This window comes from Perognathus longimembris, chromosome 12 (genome assembly GCF_023159225.1).
Source record: "Perognathus longimembris pacificus isolate PPM17 chromosome 12, ASM2315922v1, whole genome shotgun sequence".
NCBI lineage: Eukaryota > Metazoa > Chordata > Mammalia > Rodentia > Heteromyidae > Perognathus > Perognathus longimembris.
In genome coordinates, this window is record NC_063172.1 from 1,992,819 (window position 1) to 2,013,898 (window position 21,080).

Genomic DNA, 21,080 nt, shown 5'->3' on the forward strand with positions numbered 1-21,080 from the left:
ATGGACAGGCAGCATTTTAAGAGGCCGCCCAGCCGCGCCTCGGCCGAGAGGACCTCGCCGGCCACGGTCCCCAATTGCAGGTCAGCGCCCGCCGCGGTGGGGTGTCCCCACGCCACGCCTCCTCAGTGACGCCCCGGCACGTCGGAACGGCTGCTGCCACGTTCCCGGACCCCAGAGCACGAGGCTGGGGGGGGGGACACTCGAGGAGGACGGGCTGTGCGGCCGGTGGTTTGTTTCCGTGGCCATTCTGGGGGTGTCGGGGGGCGCGGCGAGCTCACAGAAGGACACCCCAGCCTCCCAGCCTCCGCTCAGCCTGCGTGCGGGGAGCGTGTACCCACGCGCGCGTGCCCGAGCGTGCGCCCGGCTGAGGCTTGCAAGCACTTGGCACCAGGGCGGGGCCGCGAAGCCCTGCCAGGTCCGCGTGGGAAGCCCACGCACGCCCTGGGTCACGGTGGGCGTCTCCGCGTGGCCTCGCGCGGGGTCTGCTCAGCTGGTGTGGTTTGGGTTGGTCTGGTGTGGGTTGTTAGAAGCACTGGAGGTTGAATTCGAGGTCTGTGCCTATGAGGTCGGCGCACTACCGCTCGAGCCACGCCTCCTTTTTGCCTCTGCGTCAGTCCTGAGGCTTGAACCCAGGGCCTTGGCCCAGTCCCGGAGCTTTTGTGTTCAAGGCTAGCCCTCTCCCACGTTGAGCCGCAGCTCCGCTTCCCGTGGTGAACTGGAGGTAATTGGTTAAGTGGGCTTTCCTGCCCAGGCTGGCTTTGAACTGCGCTCCTCAGGTCTCATCCTCCTGAGTAGCTAGGATGCCCGGCGTGAGCTCCTGGTGCCTGCAGCCACTTGTCTTGGGTGTCACTCAATGCCCAGGCCGCAGTGTCGGATGTGGGCCTCCCTCGCCTGCTGGGGGTGACAGGAGAGCGCCCAGTGCTTGCTCCCACAGCTGGGCTAACACGAGCGTGCCTCCATGCCCCACCGTCGGTTAAGATGGGGTCTTGCGAACGCTGACGCCCAGGCAAGCCTTGAATCATGACCCCCACCGTGTCTGACTTTGCAAGCAGCCAGGAGGAGGGGCTGAGCCACCACGCCCGGCTAGCCTGGCTTTGGGAAGCCCTCGTGTGTCCTGGATCTAATCCTTTATCAGGTGTGTGAGTTGCAAACATTTCCTCAAAGCCCACAGCTTGCCTCTTCCAGAACACACACTGTGTTAAAAAGGTGTGGTAAATCAAGCGCACTCATTCTTTTCCTTAATGGTTGATGCGTTCGGTGTCGTGTCTAAGAGCTTCTTTGTGTCACTAAGATCACAAAGATTTCTCTCCTGCTTCCATCCGGAAGTTTCCAAAGCGTAGGTTTTTCCTTCCGCTGCGTGCTGTAGTTCCCGTGAACCTCCGCGTGTTAGCAGGGGGTAAGTTGGGGGCATGTTCTAGCACGTGTATAGCCAGTTGTTGTGGCACGACCTATGGAATTTGATTTCTTCCTCACCTTTATCAAAATGAGTGGCCTCCCAGGTGTCAGTGGCTCACGCCTTGAATCCCAGCTACTCAGGAAGCTGAAATCTGGATAATCACGGTCTGAAGCCAGCAGAGGCAGAAACAAATCTGGGAGACTCCCCCTCCAATTAACCAGCAAAATGCCGACCTAGAGACGTGGTTCAAGGGGAAGAGCACCTGCCTAGCAAGCATGAGCTCAAACTCCAGCAATGCCCCACACAAAAATAAAGTGTGTGGGGCCGGAAGTCAGCTCAGGGTAGGGCGATTGCCTCCACGTCCTGGAGGTCCCACGCCAATCCCCGGCACCACAAACAAACCAACAAGCAAACAAGCAAACAAGCGCGTCTGCCGAGGGCCTCGTTCACGACATGGCTGCTATTTCGGCGGCAGGAAGGTCTGCCTCGTGGCATGACCTGGGGTCGTCCCTTCCCCTTGGACCTTCTGGAAGAGTTTTGTAGGATCTGTGTGATTTTTTTTTTCTTCTTCCAACCATTGCTAAGACCCAGACCCACTTGTTTCCACAAGTCATTTTTGAGAGTCATGTTAGTACTGTTCTTGCAACCTGAATCTTCAGTGAGGGTTGGCGAGTTGTAGCCTTAAGGACTGAGTGTAAGTTGTCAATGTTTTTGCCCTAGGGTTACTTACAATGTTTCCTTATTATTACAATAATGAGCACTCTTGTCTTAGGTTAGTGTTTTATCTCTTTTTGTTTGTTTGTTTTGCCCCAGTAAATGCTGCTGGCAGGTGATCTTATGTATTGATCTTTGCAAAGAATCAGCTTTTGGTTCCATTGGTTTTTCTGTTCCAGTTTTCTGTTATATTGATCTCTGCTTTACTTTTTATTCTTTTTTTTTTTTAGTTTAATTTGCTTTTTGTTTTGTTTTGTTTTAAAGGTGAAATCCTAAGTCATCATTTTCAGACTTTTATTCTTTGTAATATGTGTTTGAGACTATCAGTTTCCCTCCAGGGGAAACTTTGGTATCCACTTTGTCCTGTTGAAGGTATTTTACCTCCCAGTGACCTCTTCTGGACCTTCGGGTTATTTGAAAATATGGCATATTTTGTTTCTAAGTCCTTGGAACTTCCCATCTCTCTGTTACTGACTTCTAATTCCACAGAGGTTGGAAATCGTGTTCTTACTTGACTTTAATTTTTACAAACTTGGATGCCCTTTTCATGGCAGAGAATTTGGCCTATCCATAAGTGTGCCAAGCATCCAAAAGGACGCGGTATTCTCGCCCGTGTCCTTTCGGGTCATCTCTTCACCTACGCCACCACTGGCGGGGAAGCGGCGCTGAAATTTCCCGCCGGGGCGGGGGGGGGGGGGGGTGGTGTCTGTCCGTTTCTCCTCCGGACCCGGGCTTGCCGCTTTGTGTAGTGTGAGGTTCTGTTAGACAGCGCCACAACAGTCTTTATGACGATCCTGTCACCTTGACAAATCACTCCTTTGCTGCTGCCCTAGTATTTAATCTAAAATATATCTCCCAGGATGTGAACAAAGCAATGCCAGTTTTCCAAGGTGGTGGTTAGCACGGTGCGTGAGCGCCTTTTCCAGCCTCTTGTTTTTAACCACCCGGTGCCCACTGTGCGGCTGGGTGGTGGTTGCTGTTGCTCTCTTGTTGATGGATGGGACAAGGTCTTGCTTGTTGGGAGTCCAGGCCGGCCCCACACCCGAGATCTTCCTTCTCGGTGCAGGGACTGCAGGGGTGACACCGTGTGTGCGGTTTGAGCATCGTGCTTATCCGCGGGGGCACTGGGCTCTTGCTGTGTGTGGCCTGGAGTCACTTGTAGTTACAGTGGCGCACTTGGCATATGCTTCGTCTCCATCTCTGTCCTCTGGTGGGTCTGTACCTGTTTTCCCATGGGGTGGCTGTATTTCCCGGCCATTGGTTTAGGTTTCATAGCACACAGCGCTGGGCCGCGCCACTTAGGGCGCAAGAATCTTCACATTTCAGGTCAGTGTCTCTCTGGTCTGGGGCTACTGTGGCTCTGTATTTGTTGCAGCACTATTATTATTTTCTTTTTCTGCTTGGAGGGCGATGAGAAATGTTTTGCATTCACCATTTCTCAGTGTGGCTGCCTATGCGCACCGGGAGTCTCAGCCTCTGGGCAGGTCTGGGGTGGACTCTGAGGGGGTCCCCCAGGAGGAAACATCCTGTCCCTCCTGCGGTGTTGAGGGCGTTTCCTCTGGGCGTGGCAGGCGGCTGGGATGTCTCCCTTTCTGGGTGTCCACACCATAATCTCCTGTCCTTTCTGTTCCCTCAAGAGCCAGTCTGCCTTCTCGATCCCTTCGCCCTTAGGCTCTTTAAGGACTTTAGCTTCTCATAGGTTTTGATGTGATTTGGAGCTCACGTGTGTGCATTTCTGAGGCCTGTCCTCTGGGAGGTCAGGGACTTGGGGGCGGGGTCTGAGGCCTGTCCTCTGGGAAGTCAGGGACTTGGGGCGGGGTCTGAGGCCTGTCCTCTGGGAGGTAAGGGCTGGGGGCGGGGCCTGAGGCCTGTCCTCTGGGAGGTCAGGGACTTGGGGGCGGGGTCTGAGGCCTGTTCTCTGGGAGGTCAGGGACTTGGGGGCGGGGCCTGAGGCCTGTCCTCTGGGAGGTCAGGGACTTGGGGGCGGGGCCTGAGGCCTGTCCTCTGGGAGGTCAGGGACTTGGGGGCGGGGTCTGAGGCCTGTCCTCTGGGAGGTCAGGGTGGGGGGGCGGGGCCTGAGGCCTGTCCTCTGGGAGGTCAGGGACTTGGGGGCGGGGCCTGAGGCCTGTCCTCTGGGAGGTCAGGGACTTGGGGGCGGGGTCTGAGGCCTGTCCTCTGGGAGGTCAGGGACTTGGGGGCGGGGCCTGAGGCCTGTCCTCTGGGAGGCCCAGGGACTTGGGGGCGGGGTCTGAGGCCTGTCCTCTGGGAGGTCAGGGACTTGGGGGCGGGGCCTGAGGCCTGTCCTGTGGGAGGCACAGGGTTCCCAGTGGAGTCTCCTCATCTGCGTTCGCTGGTGTACCTCAGGTGTTCCTGCAACACCATCCCCCTAGGATCAGGCGATGTAAGAGCTGAGCGCGGTAGCTTCCCGGTGGCCCCCTTTCTCAATCCCAAGGGGTCCTTTCCCCCATTCTCAGGCGGGGAGCTGGGGGTTGGGGGGCACAGGTCTAGCTCCCCCCTCCGCCCCTGCCCGCCTGCTCCCACAGCTCTTCTCCCCTGAGCAATCTTCCCGGACACCGGGGCAGCCAGGGAAAGCGGGGGCGGCGGCATCCTGAGTGCCGTGCCCCCCCACGCCGGTGCCACCCCTGCGTGCCCCCTGCACACACAGGTGCACACACACCCCGACCCCAAGGGCCCTCTTTGGTTTCAGAACCCCCTCTGGGAGGGAGTCAGCAGGCAGGACATGGTTCCCCGAGGACTATATCTGCTGGGACAGGCGGACGCCACCCAAAACCATCCTGCTCAACAAGTCTCGGAGCAGCCAGGCAGCTCTGGTGCCCCAGGAGCACCGGAAGTTCATGGCGGAGGCCTACAACGCAGGTGCGCACCAGCCCTGGGGCTGGGGTCCCGGGGGGGGAGGGGGGAGGCTGCAGGGGGCCCCCCAGGCCCTCAGGGACGCTTGCAGCAGAGGTTCCTGCACGCTCTCGGGGTGGCCCTGCTTGTGGAGGCTCCTTACCTCCCCCCATCCCCCAGCCTCCGTGCCTGGGACCCCAGTGTAGCCCCCACCCCGCCCCCGGGGATGTTTTGCTCTTTGTTCAAACACCAAGGAGAGTTCGATGATCGACTGGAAGAAGGTGGAAGGATCCAAAAGCGGATGGATGGAGATAGGGATATACAGATGGATTTATGAGTGGGTGGGTGGATGGATGGTGGGTGATAGACTGATTTCAACATGGATGTATGGTGGGAGGTGGATGGGTTAGGAGTATGGGGGTGGGTGGATATAAAAAGGAGCAAACAGGTGGATGGGTAGCTGGGTTGGTCGACAAACGTTGGAGAGACAAAAGCGTGGGTGGGCGGGCAGCTACGTGAGTGGGTGGTGGGTGGAGATATGGGTGGGTCTGTGAGTGGCTGGGAATGGGGGGCCCGGCCTGTATCTGCCGAGACAGACGCAGTCTGCCCTTGCTCTCGTCTTGAACGCCATGAGGACGGCCTGGGCAAAGGCCCAGGGCTGCCCAGCTCTGTGCCCGGCCTCCCTGGGCCGCCTTCCCCGTGGCCCCGCCCCGCCATGCTTTTCCTGCCCCACACAGCCATCTGCTACAAGATGCTCCGGGACATGAACAGCTCGGATCCTCTGCACCTGAAGTACATCATCAAGAAGATCAAGAAAATGGCTCAGGCGTCTCCCAACCTGGTGATGGAAACCATCCACGACTACTTCAAAGACAATCCACGGGTAGGCTCAGACCCCGGCTCCCACAGAGGGTAGCTGCGGGATGGGAGGGCAATCGGTCATCTCCTCCTGTGCTCTCGGGTGGGCTGGGAAGGGAGGAGGGTGGGCCAGCCCAGCCAGGCTACGCTCAGACCACTCGAAACAGAGGCTCTGATCCCCCAGGAGAGAGGAGATTGAGCGGGTGGATGGTGGACTGGTGGATGGGTGGATGGATGGAAAGATCTGCTAAGCTTTAGAGGATGAATGAATGAATGAATGAATGGACAAATGAATGTCTTGCCTTTGAAGGTGCAGTTCTTTTAAATCCATAACAGTTCTCTGAAGAGAGAGACGCTAAGGCAGGCCGGTAGGCAGGCAGGCAGGCAGGGCTAACGGGTTACCACTGAGGGAATGGCGATCGCAGCCCCCGTGATTCCTTCCTCCGGCCTTCCCGAACCCCTCACACCAATGCTCCTGTGACATCGCCTGCACCACCGGACCCCTCTGCTGTCCACAGATCTCCAACCGGCACAAGTTCCGGCTGTTTCAGGTCCTGGAGGCTGTCATTGGAGCCAGTGACTCCCTAGGAGAGACCTGGGAAAAACACTTCACGCAGTTGGCCCTGGAGAACATGACCAAGTCCACGGTGAGCTTCCTTGCACCCCATCCAGGGACGGGCCCCCAAGGTGTGGGCAGTGCACAGCCCACGGAGCCACGGAGGAGCAGGGGCAGTGGACACTCTGGACAAAGCCTCTAGACTTAGGGTCATGAGCAGCCACTGAGCAGGGAAGTCCCGGAGCACTGAGGGGACCCCAGCTGGTCTGGGGACCAGAGGAGCTCTGAGGGAAGGGGCATGGCTCTGGGCCCTTTTCTCTGGCTGCACTCAGCAGCCGTTGTGGGAGCAGCAGGTGTCAGGGCAGGGAATGCCGGAGGGGCCTCCTAGGCCTTCCCCACAGGTGGGCAGAGCTCTCCCTTTACTGAGAGACTAAGGCTCAGGTGGAGACCTTGCCTGTGGGCGGCAGGCCCCAGCTGGTAAACAGCAGGTGTGACCAGTTTCCCGAGCCCCAGAGAGGCCTGGGGGTGAGCGGCAGCAGAGGACTGGACGCACACCATTTCCTCATTTTTGTTTCTCTCCCCTGTAGGGGGGGGGAGGGTGGCTCTCAGCCCTTCCTGCTGCTTGCTTAGCACTGGGCTTCCAGTATATGACCACAGGGTCCCTTTTGAAAATCTAAATGTAGGGTACTTTTGTTTTTGTCAGTTGTGGGGCTTGAGCTCAGGGTCTGGGGCGCTGTCCCTGAGCTCTTTCGCTCAAGGCTAGCCCTCTACCACTTCGAGCCACAGCCCCATTCTGGATTGTTGGTGGTTGATTGGAGATGAGAGTCTCACAGACTTTCCTGCCCGGGCTGGCTTCGAACCTCGATCCTCAGATCTCAGCGGCTGAGTAGCTAGGGTGACAGGCGTGAGCCACTGCGCCCGGCTCTAAGTGTAGACTTGAGAGGACGAGGGAGCTTTTGGAAAGCGAAAATCAGATTGAAGTCACCATCTCCACAAGCAGCCCTGCGGCCACACTGCTGAGGTGGAGGGTGTGACCGTGGGAGGGGAGCCCGCTGCCCCTCCCCCCGGCCCCCACCACGGGGAAGGAGCTGGAGAAACACCAGCGTGCTCTCCGAGAGCAGGGCCACGCAGCCACGCAGGGCACGCCGGAGGGGGCTCCGCCAGGCCAGGAGCTGCTCCGCTGGGCAGGGCGCTGGAGCCTTGCCAAGCGGGTTGTCTGGGCCGACAGGTGTGAGCAGGCAGTCTCGGTGACACGAGGGACTAAAGGATGTGACCAGGCCCCTGCAGCCCGGGAGAGGCGCCCTGGGCCCAAGGCTTCCAGCTGTTGGCTGAGCACAGACCCAGAGTGCCCACAGCCGCCTCCTCTCTCCAAAGGGATGGTTTGATGTTTGCTACGCTATGCGAATCTGTTCTCACTTGTGGCCTCCTGGTGGCCTCTGCCCCCGTGCAGGAGCTGGAGGAGACCTACCAGGACGCCGCCAGCAACGTGCTGGTGGCCATCTTCCGGCACTCCTGGAAGACGGTAGCCCAGCAGCTGGAGGCGCAGCTCCTGAGCGGCCCCTTCCCGCACCGCAGCCTCATCTATGCAATGAGCAAACTGTCGTCGCAGGGTGTGTGCTGGCACGGAAGGGAGGCGACGCTCCAGAGAGGACCCCAGGGTGCTCTGGGAGGAACACCCCCCCCCCCCCCGCAGCAACCGGAACAGGGCAGACCAGACCAGCTCAGCCAGGGCCAGCCAGCCCCCTCCCCCCCAGGGCAGACCAGACCAGCTCAGCCAGGGCCAGCCAGCCCCTCCCCCCCACCAAGTATCTGAACCCCCAGCTTCTGCCACTACTGTGTGTTCATTCACACCCTGTGTAAAAGTGGGTGCTGGGCAGAGCCCAGGGAATTGGACAGCCCCAGGATGGGGTGGGAACACAGGCCGCCACCTGAGATCACACAGCAAGGGAGGCAGGGCCACAGTCCTGGTCATCTTTCTCCTGCCCACTTGCTGCCGGGAGCCAGGCAGAAGCGGGACTGGAGATGTGAGGACTGTGGGCATAGGACTGTAGGCACCAGGACCGCAGACACCAGGACCGCAGACACCAGGACCGCAGACACCAGGACCGCAGACACCAAGACCGCAGACACCAGGACCGCAGACACCAGGACCGCAGACACCAGGACCGCAGACACCAGGACCGCAGACACCAGGACCGTAGACACCAGGACCGTAGACACCAGGACCGCAGACACCAGGACCGCAGACACCAGGACCGCAGACACCAGGACCGCAGACACCAGGACCGCAGACACCAGGACCGCAGACACCAGGACCGCAGACACCAGGACCGCAGACACCAGGACCGTAGACACCAGGACCGTAGGCACCAGGACCGTAGACACCAGGACTGCAGACACCAGGACCGCAGACACCAAGACCGCAGACACCAGGACCGTAGACACCAGGGACGCAGACACCAAGACCGCAGACACCAAGACCGCAGACACCAGGACCGCAGACACCAGGACCGCAGACACCAGGACCGCAGACACCAGGACCGCAGACACCAGGACCGCAGACACCAGGACCGTAGACACCAGGACCGTAGGCATGAGGACCGCAGACACCAGGACCGCAGACACCAGGACCGCAGACACCAGGACCGCAGACACCAGGACCGCAGACACCAGGACCGTAGACACCAGGACCGTAGGCATGAGGACCGCAGACACCAGGACCGCAGACACCAGGACCGCAGACACCAGGACCGCAGACACCAGGACCGCAGACACCAGGACCGTAGACACCAGGACCGTAGGCATGAGGACCGCAGACACCAGGACCGCAGACACCAGGACCGCAGACACCAGGACCGCAGACACCAGGACCGCAGACACCAGGACCGCAGACACCAGGACCGCAGACACCAGGACCGTAGACACCAGGACCGTAGGCATGAGGACCGCAGACACCAGGACCGCAGACACCAGGACCGCAGACACCAGGACCGCAGACACCAGGACCGCAGACACCAGGACCGTAGACACCAGGACCGTAGGCATGAGGACCGCAGACACCAGGACCGCAGACACCAGGACCGCAGACACCAGGACCGCAGACACCAGGACCGCAGACACCAGGACCGTAGACACCAGGACCGCAGACACCAGGACCGCAGACACCAAGACCGCAGACACCAGGACCGCAGACACCAGGACCGCAGACACCAGGACCGTAGACACCAGGACCGTAGGCGTGAGGACTGTAGACACCGGACTGCAGACACCAGGACTGCAGACACCAGGACTGCAGACACCAGGACTGCAGACACCAGGACCACAGACACCAGGACCGCAGACACCAGGACCGTAGGCGTGAGGACTGTAGGCACCGGGACTGCAGACACCAAGACTGCAGACACCAAGACTGCAGACACCAGGACTGCAGACACCAGGACTGCAGACACCAGGACCACAGACACCAGGACCGCAGACACCAGGACCGTAGACACCAGGACCGTAGGCGTGAGGACTGTAGACACCGGGACTGCAGACACCAAGACTGCAGACACCAAGACTGCAGACACCAGGACTGCAGACACCAGGACTGCAGACACCAGGACCACAGACACCAGGACCACAGACACCAGGATTGTAGGCGTGAGGACTGTAGACACCAGGACTGTAGACACCAGGACTGCAGACACCAGGACTGTAGACACCAGGACTGCAGACACCAGGACTGCAGACACCAGGACTGTAGACACCAGGACTGTAGACACCAGGACTGTAGACACCAGGACTGTAGACACCAGGACTGCAGACACCAGGACTGCAGACACCAGGACTGCAGACACCAGGACCGCAGACACCAGGACCGCAGACACCAAGACCGCAGACACCAGGACCGCAGACACCAGGACTGTAGGCGTGAGGACTGTAGACACCAAGACTGTAGACACCAGGACTGTAGACACCAGGACTGTAGGCGTGAGGACTGTAGACACCAGGACTGTAGACACCAGGACTGTAGACACCAGGACTGCAGACACCAGGACTGCAGACACCAGGACTGCAGACACCAGGACTGCAGACACCAGGACTGCAGACACCAGGACTGTAGGCGTGAGGACTGTAGACACCAAGACTGTAGACACCAGGACTGTAGACACCAGGACTGTAGGCGTGAGGACTGTAGACACCAGGACTGTAGACACCAGGACTGCAGACACCAGGACCGTAGACACCAGGACCGTAGACACCAGGACCGTAGACACCAGGACTGTAGGCGTGAGGACTGTAGACACCAGGACTGCAGACACCAGGACCGTAGACACCAGGACCGTAGACACCAGGACTGTAGACACCAGGACTGTAGGCGTGAGGACTGTAGACACCAGGACTGCAGACACCAGGACTGCAGACACCAGGACCGCAGACACCAGGACTGCAGACACCAGGACCGCAGACACCAGGACCGCAGACACCAGGACCGTAGACACCAGGACCGCAGACACCAGGACCGCAGACACCAGGACCGTAGGCGTGAGGACTGTAGACACCAGGACTGTAGACACCAGACTGCAGACACCAGGACTGCAGACACCAGGACTGCAGACACCAGGACCGCAGACACCAGGACTGTAGGCGTGAGGACTGCCTGCGTCAGCTGTGACCCCCTAACCCCTCCTTCTCCCACAGAGGATGAAGACCAGAGGAAACAGTGGGAAGAGCAGCTGGCGCAGGTAAGCAGGGCCCCAAGCGGGGCCTCCTGGTAGAGGGCAGTGCCAAGCAGAGGGCAGTGCTGCGCTCAGGAGTGAGGAAGAAGGGAGGGAAGGCAGGACCAAGAGGGAAAGGGAGAACGGAGGGAGGGAAGAAGAAGAGGAGGGGAAGAGGGGAGGAGGAGAGGAGAGAGGAGGAGGAGGAAGAAGAGGAGGAGGAGGAGGAAGAAGAGGAGGAGGAGGAGGAAGAGGAGGAGGAGGAGGAGGGAAGGGAAGGGAAGGGAGTATAGGGAGAAGGGAAGAAGGGGAGAGAGAGGAAGAGACGCGGCGGGGGTGGGGTGGGATGGGGGGAGCAGGGAATCAGAGGGGGGAAGAGGGGAGCCATGTAGGAAGGCAGACCCCCAGACTGGAGGTTTACAAATAGCACGGCAGGGAAGAGATGGTCACTGGAGAGCGTGGTATCTGAATCTCAGTCTGTAGACACTGTCACAGAGCAAATGTCCAACACAAATAGCTCCCCCTCCCCCCATCCTGGAGCTGACCACACAACCAGGGCAGCCCAGGCTGGAACAGCGAAGGAAGAAAGCTGCCCGGGCAGATTCAGGACGCCACAGCCCAGGATCGTCAGGGCAGCCCCACCCCAGCCCTCCCCCAGACGACAGGCTTACACACCCAAGGGGCAATTGTCATCTCCAATGTCACCTCCACTGTCTTAACATATACCAGCACCACCTTCGTCATAATCACCTTCATCACCGTCATCACCGTCACTTTGGTTATCACTACCAAAAAAAAAAAAATCCAATAACAAGTTGGCTTTCCTCAAAATGAAAGCTTCTGCTCACCATTGGGTATCAAGAAAACGGGAGGGCTGGGGATATGGCCTAGTGGCAAGAGTGCTTCCTCATATACACAAGGCCCTGGGTTCGATTCCCCAGCACCACATATACAGAAAACGGCCAGAAGTGGCGCTGTGGCTCAAGTGGCAGAGTGCTAGCCTTGAGCGGGAAGAAGCCAGGGACAGTGCTCAGGCCCTGAGTCCAAGGCCCAGGACTGGCCAAAAAAAAAAAAAAGAAAAAAGAAAACGGGAAAGCCAGCCCCGTGTATAGACAAGCCAAGGACACGGCCCGGCTGTTCAAGTCCTGGGAAGTCGGGGTCATTCTGAGAGGCGGGGGGCCGGGCGGCGGTACAGGACAGGAACACAGAGCACAGCCAGAGAGCCCGGCCGGCCTCCAGCGCGGCCTCCCGACGTGGCCAGGAGATGGCGAGCTAAGACGCGCGAAGTGACTGCCGGCAAGCACGGACTGGGTTGGCGGCGAGCTTCTTTTTTTTTGGTAAGTCGGAGTCCACCCTAAAACACTGATTTCAGAGAAAAGAACAGTAAAACGCATACACCGATAGCGTGCTGCACACAATCGCACTTGCCAGCCGGCCGGGGACAGGGCTGGAGCACACGGTCGCGTGCTTCACCGCCAACCGTGCGGACGGACGCTGCCTGGCCGGGCCCGGGAGGACGAGGCCTCCGCTGCCGCGTCATCACGTCGCGCACGGCCGCATCCGTTCACGCTCCTTGACTTCCTGGCCTTTGCCTCGCCAAGCCTGTACACCCCCGCCCGCCCAACGGGCACCGCGCTGCTCCTCCAGCCGCACCTCCGGCCTGGCGTTTGCAGTCTCGGGACCATTTTCTTGCCGGGGCCTGGCTTCCAACCCGGGTCCTCTGGACTTCAGCCCCCTGAGGAGCCGGGATCACAGGCGTCGGCTCTTGCTGACACCTTCAGCATTGGCGGAGTGGCTGCTGTGGACTCTCCGTGGTGTGTGCGGCCCCCATCCTTTTGCGGGGGGCTGGTTGGCTGCTTCTCGGCGATTTGTAAGTGAACGGTCAGCCTCCGCGCTCGGTGATGGCAAAGGAAGGACACCTCTGTCTTTCAACTCAAGGAGCGTCCCCAGACGTCCGTCACCACAGCCGTGGGTATTCTCCGATGCGCGGCGGCTTCCCACGCAGCACAGGGGTCTCGGGAACGTGGACCTGAGGTGCGTGAACTCCGGGAAGGTTGGAAATGGAGACGTCTGGCCGTCCTCCTCACGAAGCTCGTGATCTCGCAGCGGCAGCGCTTTCAGAACCGCGCGTTCCAACCTCTCGCTTGCTGATTAGGAATGCCGACAGAGGGCTCACCCCACGCTCGCCGGGCTCTGTGGAAGCCCAGCCCAGCCTCTCGGCGCCTCCCATTGGGGGGGGGGGCGTCTGTCCAGTGTGGGGGTCCAGACAGTTCTGGGGACCTGGTCGGTCAGTACCTGGCCTGCACCTTCCGGGTTTCCTGCACGCCCCAAACGTATCCATCAGGCCAGTCGAATGCCGAGGGCCAGACAAGAGGGCTGGACCCCAGAGCCCCGGAGGAACGTGTCAGAGATGGGGGTACTGGGCTGGGAGAGAGCACCCAGGCCTGGCCCCCCTCTGCCCACAGATAGCCCTCAAGTCCGTGGGGTTACTGAACTCAGAAATGTGGTTCAAGGAGATGCTAGAGGCCCTGTCCAGGCCTGGCTGGAGCCAGCAGGAGCAGTCCCCAGAGAAGGTGAGCCGCCCCAGGCAGCCCCCCAGAAAGGACTGGGCTAGGGGAGAGTCGGGCGGGGCCCGGGCAGCAGGACTCGATTTCCCCTACTGCACCCTCGGGTGGGCAGGGGGGGGGGGGAGGCACCCCGGCGGCCGGGCCCGGCGGGTCTGCTCAGGACGGGGCGCCCGGCCCTCCGCCAGGCCTTTCTGTTCACCTACTACGGGCTGATCCTGCAAGCCGAGGAGGACAGCACCAAAATCCGGACTCACCTGTGGGCCCTCCTGCAATCGTCCCACCAGTGGCCCAGGCAGAGGGAGGTGAGGACCCAGCCCACGCCGTCCCCGAGACCCCCCCCCACCCCCGGCCCTGGCCACACCGCTCCCTGACCCTGTCGTAGCCAGTCCCCGGTCCCCCCCCCCCTGCAGCCGGCATGGCTGGGAGGTGGCAGCCCTGCGGGGTGGGCGGGTGGGCAGTGGGAGGCAGGGAGGCAGCCCGGGGACCCTGGCGGGCGAGCAAGCGAGCGCACAGCCGCCTGCCCCACGTCCCTCCCCAGGGCGTGGCCCTCACCCCCGCCTGCCCCTCGTCCCTCCCCCAGGGCATGGCCCTCACCCCCACCTGCCCCCCCCCCGCTCCCCCCCAGGGCATGGCCCTCACCCCCGCCTGCCCCCGTCCCCCCCCAGGGCGTGGCCCTCACCCCCGCCTGCACCCCCCCCGCTCCCCCCCAGGGCATGGCCCTCACCCCTGCCTGCCCCGCGTCCCTCCCCCAGGGCATGGCCCTCACCCCCGCCTGCCCCCCCCCCCGCGTCCCTCCCCAGGGCATGGCCCTCACCCCCCCGCCTGCCCCCCCTTTCCCCCCCAGGGCATGGCCCTCACACACACCCCCCCCCCGCTGCCTGCCCCTCCCCCCCAGGGCATGGCCCTACCCCCCGCCTGCCCCCCCGTTCCCCCCCCCCAGGGCATGGCCCTCACCCCCGCCTGCCCCCCCCCAGGGCATGGCCCTCACCCCCGCCTGCCCCCCCTCCCCCCCCCAGGGCATGGCCCTCACCCCCGCCTGCCCCCCTCCCCCCCAGGGCATGGCCCTCACCCCCGCCTGCCCCCCCTCCCCCCCCAGGGCATGGCCCTCACCACCGGCCTGGCCGCTGCGCGCCACCTGGATGACGTGTGGGCCATCCTGGACCAGTTTGGGCAGAGCACGCCGATGAAGTGGAGCCTGCACAGCTTCTCCTCGACGGTGCCCGCCGGGGCCGGGACGGGGGGGGGGGGGTAACCAGGACCCCAACCCCCCACAAAAGCCAGAGCCCCAAACTGCGGGGGTGGGGGCGGGAACACAGCCAGAGGCCTGGCCTCGGGCCCGTGGGCCCTGAGTCCCATCCGACCTGCAGCCCTCTCCTGACGCGTGGCCCCTCCGCCCCACCCCACCCCACCCCACCCCCGCCTCCGAGAGCCGGGCGCACACCCGGCTGCCGCACAGGGCCGGGGGCGCAGGCCGGTCCTCGCACCCGTGACTCTGGTGGACCCAGACGCGGCCGGGCACAGCCCATGGCTGGCGGCAGCCCTGCCCCGCCCCCTCGGCAGCCCCTGCCGACCGGCACGGGGTCGAGGGCCGCTCCCCGGGGGGCCCCGCGCCCCGGGAGCACAAGGGACCTCCCGCGGCTGTCGGGGTCCGCGCGCGCGCAGCCCGGCCAACCCCCCGGCAATGCCCCCCGGCAATGCCCCCCGGCAATGCCCCCCGGCAATGCCCCCCCGGCAATGCCCCCCGGAACGGGAGGCGCCTCCCCCACAGCCCCTGCGCTCGCCCTTGCTTTCCCGAGGTGAACGGAGGTCGCCCCCCTCGGGGTGCCCGCGCCGGCCGCCTGACGGCCACGTCCCCCCCCCCACCCCGTGCAGAAGCTGGAGGACCCCCAGTGGAAGTGGGCCAGCAGCACCCTCCTCCTCGCCTACGGCCAGGTGGCCGCCAAGGCCAGGACCCACATCCTCCCCTGGGTGGACAACATCCTGTCCAGAATGGTCTTCTACTTCCGCTGCAGCACATGGGTACGGTGCCCCCCCCCAGGACAGAGGGGAGACCCGGGAGCCCCCTCCCCAGTGACAACCGGCCCAGTCCCCCTCCTCCCAGAATCCCCTGGGCTTTCATGAAGGCCCCGCCCCCCACCACCTCTCATCAGGGAAAGCCCGGACTTGTGCCCGCTGGGGTGGGCAGAGGCCCTGCTGTCCCGCGTGGAGCTGCGGCGCCCTGACCTTCACCAGGCCTCACCCCCGCGGGAAGGGTTTGCCTAAGCCGTAGCTCATCCCTCGTGCTCCCGCCGGGTCTGACCCGCCCCCGGCCGCGGCCCCCCCCCCCCCAGGACGACATCCTGAAGCAGAGCTTCCTGACCGCCACCTCCATGCTGCTGGCGGCCATCTGCCGCAGCCAGGGCGCCCAGAGCTACGAGTTCTCCCAGACCGGCGAGCTCCTCGAGTGTCTGACGGTTGCGGCGGGGGCCGGGGCGGCGCAGGGCCCCCTTCCTGGGCTGGGGCTGGCGGCGGGGAGGGCTTCGGCGGAAGGCTGCCCCCGCCCTCCGTGGCCCAGTGAAGGGTTCTCGCCGCGGCCCTGAGCCGGCCCGGAGCCCGGCCTTACAGACCAGGCCGCCGAGGCTCGTAAAGGCCGTCACCCCCCTGGCTGCACCCCTGCGGGGGTGTGGCCCAGCCCGCCCGCCCCTCAGGCCTGGGCGCCGGTCCAGCCGGCTTCCTGCGGGGGCGGTGGGCGTGACGAGGCGCGAGGCAGCTCGCGAGCCCTGGTGGCCGGCACGCGGCGGCCAGCACCAGACCCGGCCCGTGGGACTCCCCAAGACCACGTGCTGGGGGAGGCCGGGGGCGGGGGAGGGGCGGGGAGCACCAGGCCACCCGGGGCCCTGGGGCCTGGGGACAGGGACGAGCAACGGTGTCCCAGCAGAGCAGGCAGGCCTAATCCCCGCAGGGACTTGCAGGTCCTGATGGAGAAGGAGCCCCAGGACACGCTGTGCTGCCACAGCCGCCAGGAAGCCATCACCATCATCACCAACCTTTGGTAGGCCCCCCCTGCGTGGGCCACGCCCCGCCACGCCCCGCCACGCCCGGCTGTACCCAGCCCCTCTCTCAGCAGCGGCTCCCCGAAGCTCAGCACCAGCCGGGCAGCACCCCGCTGCACAGACAGACAGGGAAACCCCAAGTCTAGACCCCAGCAGGGCCCGGGGAGCAGCGAGGCCTGAATTCCGGCTCTCGGGGCCCGCAGTCGGGGAGGCAGCCCCCCCCATTCCGCTCTCCATGGCAGGTGGAGGGGGGCAGCACCGGGCCACCTGGAACCTGAGGCCCAGAGCAGCCCACGCGCTGACTGCAGAGGGCGGCAGGCAGGCAGCGGCGGGGCAGACGGCAGGGGCAGCTGGATCCACCAGGACGGGGTTCAAACCCCGCTGACCCCCCTTCCGCTCTGCCTCCCCGAGCCCGTCTCCTAATCCACCGGGGGCCTAGGTCCGGGCCAGCGAGGACTGTCCCTGTCCCCCGACCCTTGGGGAGGAGTGGCCCCCACACAGACCACGCCCCGGGCTGCGGACGCAGCTGAAGGAGGCTGGCAGGCAGGCAGGGGAGGGGACCGACATGGTCACCGCGTTGTGTTCCCTGAGACTCGGCACCAAGCCAACCAAGCTGAGTGGGCTGGGTACCCCACGAGCCAGGGCTCCTCCAGGCTCCCCACACGGCGTCAGGCTGCCCAGACAGCACTGGGGGGAGACGTCCCGGGAGGATGAGAGGGGGAGGCCTGCACGCGCCGGGCTGAGGGTCAGCAAGAGCAAAGGCCCTGTGGCCGGCAGCACGAGGACCGGCAAAGCAGGTGCACGCGCACCAGTGTGAGAGGCAGGGACCTGAGGTCTGCCTGTCGGAGGCTGGCGCCTCAGGCCCGGGGTCCCCACACCTGGGGTCCCCACACCTGGGGGGAGTCTCCCTGACAGATGTCCCTGTCTGCTCGTCCCCGACGGCTGCCCTCTGCCTCCCCAACAGTGAGCTGAGGCCCCCCATGGACACGGACCGGAAGTCGCGGCTGCTGTCCGCCTGCCTCCACAGTGTGTTTGTCCTTCCACAGTCTGACACCCTAGAGAAGCACACCTGCCATTCCAGGGAGGCACACAACATACAGGTGGGCCCCCTCCCCCAGCTCTGTCTGCTGTTCTGTGCACTTGAGAGGAAGTGGGAGGGCCCCTGGCCGCCTGTCATGTGACTGCGGTCACATGACCTCCAGTCATGTGACCACCAGTGGGTGCCAAGTCCTCTGCCGATGTTCTCCCACCTCCCCTGCCCCAGGACTGACGCCGGCCCCTCCCGGCCCTCGTCACGGGCCTCCATGGCATGTGCGCCCCCCCACCCCAGGCTGGGTCTAAGCTGGGTCTGACAGATAGGCATGGGGTGAGGCAGTGACTGAGTGAGGTCCCTCCGTCCCAGGCAGCCCCAGAGGATGATGTATGCCCCCCAAATCTGCCAGAGCACCCTGCTGTTGGGGTTCAGCTTTGGCCTTGAGGGGGAAAGGGCAGAGGAGAGCGCTCCCGAGACGCCGCCCTTCCCCCAGCCCTGGGGGAATGCGGAAGCAGGCCACAGTTCTTCTGGTTCCAGACCCCAACATCTGCCCCCTTTACTTTTATTTTTTATTTTTCTTTGACCAGCAGAGGCACCCTACTCGAGGGCGTGCCATGTCTTAGGTTGCCCCCCCCATGGGGAGTCTTACCCGTCCTGGCCATGCCCTAGCTCTTCATGCTAATCTATCTGCCTGCCGGGCTGACCAGCCCGATGAGGGGACTCGGGGAGAGTGGGATTGGCACTTGAAAGAAGCCCTGATAATTTTCTCTCATGCCAGCGGACCTCAGTGAGCAGCAGGTCCTAATGGTCGAGTGACGAGCCTCATGGGGTTCCTAGATGGCTAAAAGGCCAAAGGCCGCTTGTTATCTAGACAGCTCTGGCCCATCGCTTACAATATAAGAGACCCATGTGTCTAGCACAGGGCAATGTAAACATAATGTAAATGGGAGCATAAAGCAGACATGAGCATAAGCAATTGTAATACAAGGCAAATGCAAACATGAACAACTGTAACACATGAGCAATTACAACACAGGCACAAAGCAATGGAGGGTCTCTTATCTGGCTTGGTCCATAGGAAATAGAGGAATCCTGGTCCATTCTGCTGTCACTCAAGGTAGTGCAGATGGCTCTCCCTTTCCTCTATGGTGAGGTAGAGGTAGGTTCAGGCCCTGGCGATTGGCAGCCAGGGTGCTGGTAACTAATGGTTGAGGTTAGTAAACACTTTATAGTAACATTGCAGCAAGGTGCCAATCCCTTGCTTATTGTAAACATTTATCATAAAACATTAAGGTGTCCAAGTCCTTTAGCTCCTATTTCCCTCCAATGGGGGCCCCTAAGATAAGCAGCAAAGGGGGGAGTGAAGGGAGGAACAACAGTGTGCAAATTTCCCTTTGGTCCTTGTGCAAGGCTGTGGGCCACGCTGCCACAGCAAACATTACTCCAAGGGCACTAGGCAAGGTCCAGGGAAGAAACAGGGCCGACACTGGGTCCATCGCCGGTACAGGCAGGCTTTCCCGTTTCTCCATAGAAAAATCAACCACGGTCTTTGCTTTCCTGAGAGGAAACAAAGAGAGACATCCCTCAAGGGCAGGTGCCCTTGGGTGGTCATTCTGATGACAATATTTTAAGTCTCTAGCTGGTATCCAGATTGGATTCGGTTCCCCGGTTGGGAAAACGCATGCGAAGCCCCTTCTCGCACTGATAAGTGGGTCTGGGCCTCGCCAAGCCCCTGTGAGGGGGTCCTCCCAACGGACTTCCACCTTTAAGTAGGGTGTTTGGCTTGACCAGTGTCTCTGAAAGCCGACAGAGGTTGGTCCTTAGAGAAATTGAAAATATTCAATGTAAACATCGCTGTCCTCAGCTGGTCATGGGGGCTTCCCCCCCCTTTTTTGTTTTAATAATTGAGCCTTTAGGGTCTTATTAGCCTCTCAATTATGGCCTGACCCTTTTGGGTTGTATGGTATTCAAGTGGTATGTTTAATATTCCACATTTGGAAAAAGGCCTGTTAAGGCTTACTGGTGAAGCAAGGTCCATTATCTGTCTTCACCTGTAAAGGAAGCCCTAGGATAGCAAAACATTGTAAGAAGTGGCTTTCAGCATGCCGTGCTCTTTCCCCCGCATGCACAGAGGCCCAGCAGGCATGAGAATGTGTATCAATAGACATAAATATGTATTTTAGCCTTCCAAAAGGAGCGTGGGGTGGGTTACATCAGTCTGCCAGATAACATTGGGCTTTAGGCCTCTGGGGTTAACACCAGGAGATTGTAGGGGAGGGACTTGCAGGAAGGGCATACATGATTTGCAAGTCCTTATAATCTTTTTTAAGCCTTTTATAGGAATTGAAGGAAATCTCTGATGTAACCCTCTCCAATTTAAGTGAGTACGCTCATGGAGTCCTTGGGACATTTGAAGGTTTTGAGGTTGTACAATGGCCAGAGCTATAATGGTCCCATTAGTGGCCAGTTGGTCTGCCATACGATTACCTTGTGCAGGTCCCCAGGCAATCCTTGGTGTCCACGAAGGTACTGTAAAAATACAGGCTCAGCCCGCTCTTTTAGCAGAGACCTGACTTGGATCATCAGAGGGGTGATTGGGTTTTCATCTAATTTAATGTATGAGAATACCAGGTTGGGTAGCAAATTAACCACATACAGGCTATCAGAAAACAAGTTCATTGGCTGTTTGACATGGGTGAGTGCCAGGGCGACTGTGTACAGTTCCTTAAACTGCACAGATCCAGTAACTGCTTCAAAGTAATGGGTGTGTTTTTCCCCCCCACCGGCAGGGGCGAGGTGGAGCGTACCACTACGGCAACCCCCACTCTTCCCCCATCTGTAAAAACATTGGCAGCCTTGACAAGAGGCTTGGTAGAGAAAAGCACAGGAGGTGTCCATTGTAGCCTGGAAAATGAGGTCACCCACCTCGAGGTGCCATAGTGGCAATCTACCTTTCCATAAAGCCCTCCAGGGCACTGGACACACGTGCATTATTCCTTCTGACCCATTCAAAATCTGACAGCCGGTAGGGAATGGTTAGCACATCGGGATCTCGCCCATAATGTCTCAGGGAAGTACCCCTGCCCTTAATTACCAAGTCAGCTAGCTGGTCTAGCTGGGAATAAACTCTGGGAGCTCCTCCCACTGATGCGTGCACCCATTGAAGAGGCTTGCCTGATTGGGTAATAGCAGCTGAGGAGAGATTGATCCAGGGAGGATCCAAAGGCAAAGAGGACATTCAGGCTTGTAGCATGCCAGCTGTGCCATATTTAGGGCCATTTGGATTTTCTGGAAGGCTGTTTGAAGTGATGGAGTTATTGTAATAACATCAGTGGGCGCTTTACCCTTCAAAGAGTCATGGAGAGGAAGCAGCT

At 61.2% G+C, this 21,080-nt stretch overlaps 1 protein-coding gene across 1 annotated transcript in view; it reads left to right on the forward strand.

Annotated features, from left to right (window-relative positions):
- LOC125361039 (maestro heat-like repeat family member 5) overlaps positions 1-21,080 on the forward strand; it is a 40,508-nt gene continuing 19,428 nt past the window's right edge. The window contains 13 exon segments of the mRNA XM_048359254.1: positions 1-80; positions 4,818-4,987; positions 5,698-5,843; positions 6,337-6,465; positions 7,825-7,984; positions 11,058-11,101; positions 13,540-13,647; positions 13,827-13,943; positions 14,738-14,857; positions 15,514-15,660; positions 15,972-16,094; positions 16,593-16,672; positions 17,638-17,773. Coding sequence (XP_048215211.1) covers positions 1-80; positions 4,818-4,987; positions 5,698-5,843; positions 6,337-6,465; positions 7,825-7,984; positions 11,058-11,101; positions 13,540-13,647; positions 13,827-13,943; positions 14,738-14,857; positions 15,514-15,660; positions 15,972-16,094; positions 16,593-16,672; positions 17,638-17,773 — 1,560 coding nt within the window.